A 7660-nucleotide genomic window follows, 5' to 3' on the forward strand; every position below is an offset into this window, starting at 1 on the left:
CCTTACAGGCTGTGATGGTCAATGCCAAGTGAAGGTCTGCCAGTCAGACTCGACCATTGTGGCAATACCCGACCTGAAAATGGTGGCAAAACTAATGAAAAAGAGAGGGACTTGCCGAATCTTACTGCAGAGAGTCAGCGGGATGAACAGAATTTCATTTGGTGCAAAACGGCTACTATGAGGGCAGTCTGTTACATCAAAATCGTATTATTAAGGCCTGTTTTCACATGTAGGACTGTGCTGCGACTGTGCTTCGACCGTGCTGTGTCGTCCGCAATCGCCAAACAGTATAAAGCATTCCATCTGCATTGAACAGCAGTTGAGTATTTTCACATGTAGGACTGTGTCCCTACCGTGTTGGTACCGTGCTGTCATGGATCGCCAAGCAGAGCGATTACGGCTCACACAGTCGTCGCCTGGTCTCAGCACAGTACCACATGTGAAAATTAGAAACGGTCGCCCTAGTGTCGGCAAGCCGGACTTCCGTCTTATTTCGGTGGTAATCGGAAGCACTCGGTCGCACGTGATCCAGAGATAAACGAGGACAGAATAACATAGAGTGCGTAGTACGCTGTCTGAGTACTGTGCTCGTTGGTTGAGATACATTGTGTGATAGTTTGCAGAAATAGGTGTGGCGCAGTTGTCTTCCTTAAAGATGGAAGAACAAGTGATAATTTTAGTTCAACAACATGAATGCCTTTATAATTTCCAGCATAGAGACTATGACAACAACCATTTAAAAGACAAAATATGGAAGGATATTGCAGTGCAACTCAACATCACTAGTAAGTTTCTTCTAGAAGGCTGTTATTGTGCAGGAAGATATCGTTTAAGCCAAACTGAAGTCATTAATTTGTACTTCCCCGCTATTTTCAGCTGAAGAATGCAAAAATAAATGGACTTTGCTGAGATCTTACTATAGAAGAGCCTTGAACAGGAGAAGAACTGTGAGTGGCCAGGCTGCCAAGAAAATTAAAAGATGGAGGTTTGAAATGCAAATGGAATTTCTCAAACCTTTTCTACAGGAGCGAGAGTAAGTTCAAATGTTTCTTAGCGGTATCAACGGTGTCAATAAAGCGTAAAAGAGCAGCATCACTGGAGTCATCTACACGTACATCTGATTTAGCGACGACGTTAAATCAGTTTATTTCATCCAGAACCACAACCCAGCAGATGTTGGACCCAGCCAAAAGGAAACTGATGACGTTCTTCGACGACATATCCGAAACAATGCTGAAATTTAATGAACTCGAACAGGCAAAAATTAAGCGGGAAATTTTCAACATTGTTAACAACAAGGAATTAGAAATTCTTCGAAAGGAAGCAATGCAGAGAAACAACAATATAGTGGGATATAATTTCGCTAATATGAATACTGGAAACAGGACCCATCACGTTTCCGCACAAGGCAATCTCCCTCATCTCAGCCTGTATGATCCTGGCACAAGTACCCCAGCCATAGTACCGAGTCAAGAAACTCATTACCAGTAGCCTAGCATGAAGTACAGAATATAACATTAACATTTTATTTTTTTAACTAGTGTCATTTAGTAACAGAGCATATGTATCATGTATTGTGCTGAAAATACAGTGAATAAAATACAATGAAGCAAACTGTACACGTACGTCTTTGCGTTATCAGTTATTAATCACACTTTCCTTCCATCACAATATCCCTTGTCTAGGGACCCAATTTGTCATTCATGAAATATTCTTGAAACGTTTCCCTGACTCTTGTAGCCTCAAAACTTCCATGAACCCCAACATGTGGTAGCGCATTAAACAATGATTGCTCAGAACGTATTCTGTTGTCTTCGTAATCGTTTACTACTGGCAGGTCACTGAATAAATAGTTGTGTAATACACAGACTGCCAACACTACTTTTTCAGCATTTTCTGGGTGCATATGGAGTCTTCCATAGAGTACCCTATGTCTCTGGACAGCAATGCCGAAGGCATTCTCCACTACTCGTCGTGTTCTCGACTGCCGGAAATTATAATTCGCCTGCCTTTCATCACTGCGAGCTGTGGATCCGGGGTACGGACGCATCAGATACGTTTTCAGTGGGAAAGCTTCATCACCAAGTATTACATAAGGCACAAGAGGTTCATTAGAATTTGGCAACGGTTTAGGACCTGGTATATTTAACGTTTTGTTTTCCAAAGATCTTCCTAAAACTGATCTTGAGAATAGTCCTCCGTCACTGGACTTACCATAACCTCCTACATCAACAGCAATGAATCTATATTTGGCATCCACTAATGCCAAAAGAACTATAGAGAAAGTATGTTTATAGTTATAAAAGAGAGACCCGCTGCTTGGGGGCGCTTGAATAACAACGTGTTTTCCGTCTAAAGCTCCTATACAGTTCGAAAAACGCCACAGATCATAGAATTCTTCAGATATTTTCTTCCACATTTCCTCAGTAGGTTGGGGCATTTCTTGTGGAGACAAAATGTCCCAAATAGCCTCACACGTGGAGACTATTCTAGAGTGAACAGCTGTCGGGGAAATTCTGTAACTGAAACTCATGGAGATCTGCGAATTTCCAGATGCGAGATACCTGGAAAATGTGTAAAAATTAATATTAATATCTACTCAATGCACATTTCAATATTAATTCAATGTTAATTAACTGCATATATATGCGTATAATGCTAGTGGACATGCAAGTCCCAAATTTACACCAAACGTACACTGATGTACAATCAAAATAATTCAGTACATATGAATATTATTTACCGTAATGTTAATGCTAGTCTCTCTTCTGCACTAATGGATTTCCTCCATTTTGAATTCTTTTTCGTGAGATGTGGTTTCAGTTGTTGAAGCAAATTGTCAAACTTGGAGTAACTCATTCGAAAATATTTTACGAATTTTTCTTGGTCATTTCGTAGCCGACCGAAAATTGTGTGAAACTCTCCTTCTTCTTCTTCTCTCGTTGTAAACAATTTATGAACCCAGTATCGTTTCTTATTTTTCTTCTTCTTTTGTTGTAAAACAATGTACGCTGCACAGGCGATAACTACGTCGTCTTCGTTCGGATCCATGTCTCCAACCTGTGAGCACAAATGCAATGAACAAGGACCACATGACCACAGCACAGTCGCAGCACAGTCCTACATGTGAAAAGACGGAGTAGGCGACACCGCCGTAGCACGGTCGAAGCACAGCCGAAGCACAGTCCTACATGTGAAAACAGGCCTTTAGAACGCCATTACAAAGTGAAACATGCTCATTTGCATGATACTGTTGTACGGGATGTTCGAATAAAAATTTTTGAAGGTAGATTTAAATACAATTTTCTGATACTCAACGAACAGGGTCACAAAACATAGAGCATTGCACCAAATCAAGCAAAAAACATTTTGAATTATGCATTACGCTTTTCCTGAAAGGATAATAGAGATTTTATTTATCTTAGTGAAAAATCTGTCATACCGAACCAATATATTGACGGTGCGTGTGCAGTACCTCGTATCCCACAATACTCTTCTTATCCATTATTTTCCTTAAGACTGGTCACGCCTCCCAGTAATTTATGGATATGCAATCCATTACAACAATGTTCGTTACGTTCATATTTCTATGCCAGTATGTAAAGGAAAATGATCCTTGTTGTACAGTACTCTAAGAATTTATATATTTATGAATTTTTACGCACTTCTACAGTATAATGCATTTAAGGTACATTTTCCTTTCCACTCTAACACAGGAAAGTAATAATAATAATAATAATAATAATAATAATAATAATAATAATAATTTCGTGTGGCTATTTCTAGCCGAGTGCATCCCTTGTAAGGCAGATCCTCCGATGAGGGTGGGCGGCATCTGCCATGTGTAGGTAACTGCGTGTTATTGTGGTGGAGGATAGTGCTATATGTGGTGTGTGAGTTGCAGGGAAGTTTGGGACAACATAAACACCCAGCCCCCGGGCCACTGGAATTAACCCGGCCGGGAATCGAACCCGGGACCCTGCGAACCGAAGGCCAGTACGCTGACCATTCAGCCAACGAGTCGGACACACAGGAAAGTGAACACAAGGAACGTTTTTCTGATGGTCTGCATATCGGTGTGTGGCTGGGAGGCGTGGCCAGTCTTAAGGAGCTTGTTAGAATGGAGGACCAGCGTGGGATACGAGGTATTACTCGCGCATCGTCGATATTTTAAATCATAGCTTGCACGGTACAAATCTGTGTCTTTCTATAGTCGTTAAAAAAAGCGCATGGTGTCGTAAAAGTTCCTCGCAGATACATATTCAGAAACAGTTGTACCTATTGATATAAAGTTTGTTGTGGGTGTCTGCAGGGATTTTCATCTACATGGAAGGTGAATTTGATAAAAAAAATTGTTTGATAATATATTATGTGCGAGGAACATATAATACCATTCACTCATTCTCTTTTTTGAGTGGCTGTACATTGTTTTAGAGGAATATAAAACCATATCTGTTAATATTGACCGCAGTATAAATCACACACGAATATTGTTTAAAAACGTTCTCCTTGCGATTTTAGTGCCTTTGTTTATGCTATATTCCAAGCATTATATCGTTGAAAATGATGCGAGTAAATTCGGTAGTCACAATCGAACGGCACCCCTCCTTTGCCGTACCGAAGGTGATCGGTCTCTCGCTCGACTATAACATACGCTTAACACGTAAACCTGGGCCTCTCAGGATGCATGCACCACTGCATTGCGCTGTGCACGGTGCAAAAAACGACATCGCTTGGTTGACCAGAGTGCAGGCCCCCACTCCTCGATTTGGAGCAATAGCGCTGTCTCTCCCTTTACACACGCCTGTCTCGCTCACCCCACCTGTCTCCCTCTTCCTCACTTGCTCTGTAGCGCTCCAAATCCGAGCCGATTTGAGTCAAGCTTAGCAGAGTAGCCCAGAGACGAAGCGTTGGTCCAAACCGAGCCGAGTGGGACCGATACACTGTGCACAGGAACTCAGCGCCTCAGTTTTCACGCGTGCGATTTTGAGCGTTTGAGAGGCCCTGACGTAAACTGTCCGAGGTTACGGCAAAAATGCGTCGGCGGATGCAGAGCGGATCTCGGCCCACAAGTGCTCTTAGTTGGTCCGTGGTCCGGTAGCTCTGCACTCCGACCGGCCAACCGAGCAGGGGAAGGGAGGACATTGTTCTACAGTGACTTTACGCCTCTGTATTCGGGAGATGGCGAGGGACTAGTTCCCTCCATCGGCTGTCCTGAGAATGGTTTACGGTGGCTGCCAGCGGTTTCCCATTCTCCTGCACTAAAGTGAAAGCCAGGACAGTTACTAGTATAGGCCACGGATGCCAACCCTCTCACCTTCTCAGCACATCTCCTTCTCCGATACAAATCTCCTGGCCTGAGAGACGGCGTCACCGCCCAGGAGACCCGCCTCCCCCTTCAGGGGAGGAAGGAAAACATTTAGTAGTAGTGGTAGTCGTGCCTCCGTGGCTCAGAGGGCAACTCGTCGGCCTCTCAACGCTGGATACCGTGGTTCAAATCCCGGTCCCTCCATGTGAGATTTGTGCTGGACAAAGCGAAGGCGGGACAGGTTTTTCTCCGGGTACTCCAGTTTTCCCTGTCAACTTTCATTGCAGCAACACTCTCCATTCCCATTTCATAGCATCTATCAGTCATTAATAAATCACTTTGGGAGGGGCGACCCCATCGTACGATAGCCCATACCTGATTCATTCATTACATCCCTGACCCGGTCAATGACTGGAAAACAGGTTGTAGGTTTTCATTTTCAGTAGTGGTAGTCAAGCCTGCCCAGCCACACTGGGCTAGCCTCATAGTGCTCTCAGCTGAGCAACTATGCGTCATGCACACACAACACATCACACTACCAACCACTACAGAGACACGCAGTAGTGGTATCAGGAAAGGCATGCGTGCTGAGAGTCTCACAGTCGGACGGTAAAACGCTGGCCTTCTGAGAAGTCAACGAATTTCATCCCGACTCAGTCCGGTGAAGGCGCTCAAATATGTTAGCCTCGTGTTGGTACGTGTGCTTGCACATAAAAAGACTCTTGCGGGACATAATACCGTCAACTCGGAATCATTGAAAACCGTAAAAGTAGGCTAATTTGTGGGACATAAAACAGTAATATCATTAAAGGCATCCAGCCATAAACCTGGGCAAAATCTTCGAGAGAATAAATGAAAAATAAACAAATCGTAGGATGAGCACTTGCCTTTGCTGTCAGGACCTAGTGTTTACAGTGCACTGTGTCTTCTGGTATGGGCTAGAGCAATTTTGTTACTTTCATAGATCTGTCTCTGTCTTATCCTTGGCTTTGACAATACGAAAGTGACTGAGGTATGAGCGATGCTAGTAATGCCATTCCTTCTACAGCCAGTCCCTGTTATGAATGGTGTGAAAATATTGCTCATAGGGTCTGTTGGTGCATTCATTTCATTGGGCTTGGCAGACTGATATGTAATAGCAACTTCTGGCTCGGTGAGGAAAGCAACGGGAAACTACCTCACTCCTCATTTCCCTAGTACTCCTCTTCAGTGATGCCTAGGCCATCTATGACAGCTGATGGCAGAGCTGTTGAGGATCCAACCAGCCTTAGGGCTGAAGACTGAACATACAGGATGAGCACATCCACCTGATATGGCACGTGAGTTAGGTGTAACTAAGGATATAACTCAAGTCTCATACGGAATGTTACAGAAGATGGAAAAAATGAAAAATGGCGATCATGCAATACAATTGTGCTATTTCATATATTACTTTTGCTAGTTGTATAGCATCACTCTTAGGTAGGAAGATTTCTGGCTACTCTGGAATAGAAAAGGGCTAGGACTAGAGGGCGAAGTCCGAGCTCTTAATAAATGTACAGTCATACAATTTGCCTGGATTAATGCGGAGAAACTTGGAAAAGCATCTTCACGACTGCTGTCGGCTGAGTTCGAACACACCATACCCCTTATAGTTATACGATCTGTTCCCATAACTAAATCACTCGGCGCACTTCGTACATTTTAAAAGATAATTTCAACCGTTTACCATGATGGGTATTTTTAAACCCATGCTTGCAGTTTTACTACGCGACTGTTGATAACGTTATCAGCACAACAGAATCTTTATCGATAGCTGTAGTCGCTTAAGTGCGGCCAGTATCCAGTAATCGGGAGATAGTGAGTTCGAGCCCCACTGTCGGCAGCCCTGAAGATGGTTTTCCGTGGTTTCCCATTTTCACACCAGGCAAATGCTGGGGCTGTACATTAATTAAGGCCACGGCCGCTTCCTTCCCATTCCTAGGCCATTCCCATCCCATCGTCGCCATAAGACATGTCTGTGTCGGTGCGATGTAAAGGAAATAGCAAAAAAAAAAAAAAAAAAACAGAATCTTTATTTTTACGTGGAATTAGAACAACAGGGAGATAAAATTCAATTTAAAAACCCAAATGCAATGCCGGAATTTGAACTGCGATCGCCTAGATGGGAAGCAGTTGCTGAGGTGTGAACATTTGAAGTTTACTAACAAGGAGACGTTACCAACATGTGTCCACCGATTTGATAAACTTTAAATGTACGTCCAGATCATGGCGAGAACTTTCACCGGTTGGAACAGCAAGGCACAAACTCCCACTTAGTTCCGAGAAAATGGAATTTGAATATTTTGAGAGTATAACTTGTAAGTTTTTCAG

The 7660-nt window shown here is 43.2% G+C and overlaps 1 protein-coding gene across 1 annotated transcript; it reads right to left on the reverse strand.

The window, feature by feature from the left end:
- Positions 1–1681: 1681 nt before the first annotated feature.
- Positions 1682–3051, reverse strand: LOC137498493 (putative nuclease HARBI1). The gene is made up of 2 exons (XM_068226060.1): positions 2744–3051; positions 1682–2564 (listed from the first exon to the last, which is right to left on the reverse strand). Exons 1-2 carry the CDS (start codon positions 3049–3051, stop codon positions 1682–1684), a joined length of 1191 nt encoding a protein of 396 aa, XP_068082161.1.
- Positions 3052–7660: the final 4609 nt, after the last annotated feature.

Source organism: Anabrus simplex, chromosome 2 (assembly GCF_040414725.1).
Source record: "Anabrus simplex isolate iqAnaSimp1 chromosome 2, ASM4041472v1, whole genome shotgun sequence".
Taxonomy (NCBI): Eukaryota; Metazoa; Arthropoda; class Insecta; order Orthoptera; family Tettigoniidae; genus Anabrus; species Anabrus simplex.

Bases quoted from the DNA above. Each gene is read 5' to 3' on its own strand.
- LOC137498493 (XM_068226060.1), bottom strand. From the start codon at position 3,051: ATGGATCCGAACGAAGACGACGTAGTTATCGCCTGTGCAGCGTACATT. The intron at 2,565-2,743 runs GTAAATAATATT...CACATTTTCCAG, and splicing joins AGACTAGCATTAACATTACG to GTATCTCGCATCTGGAAATT.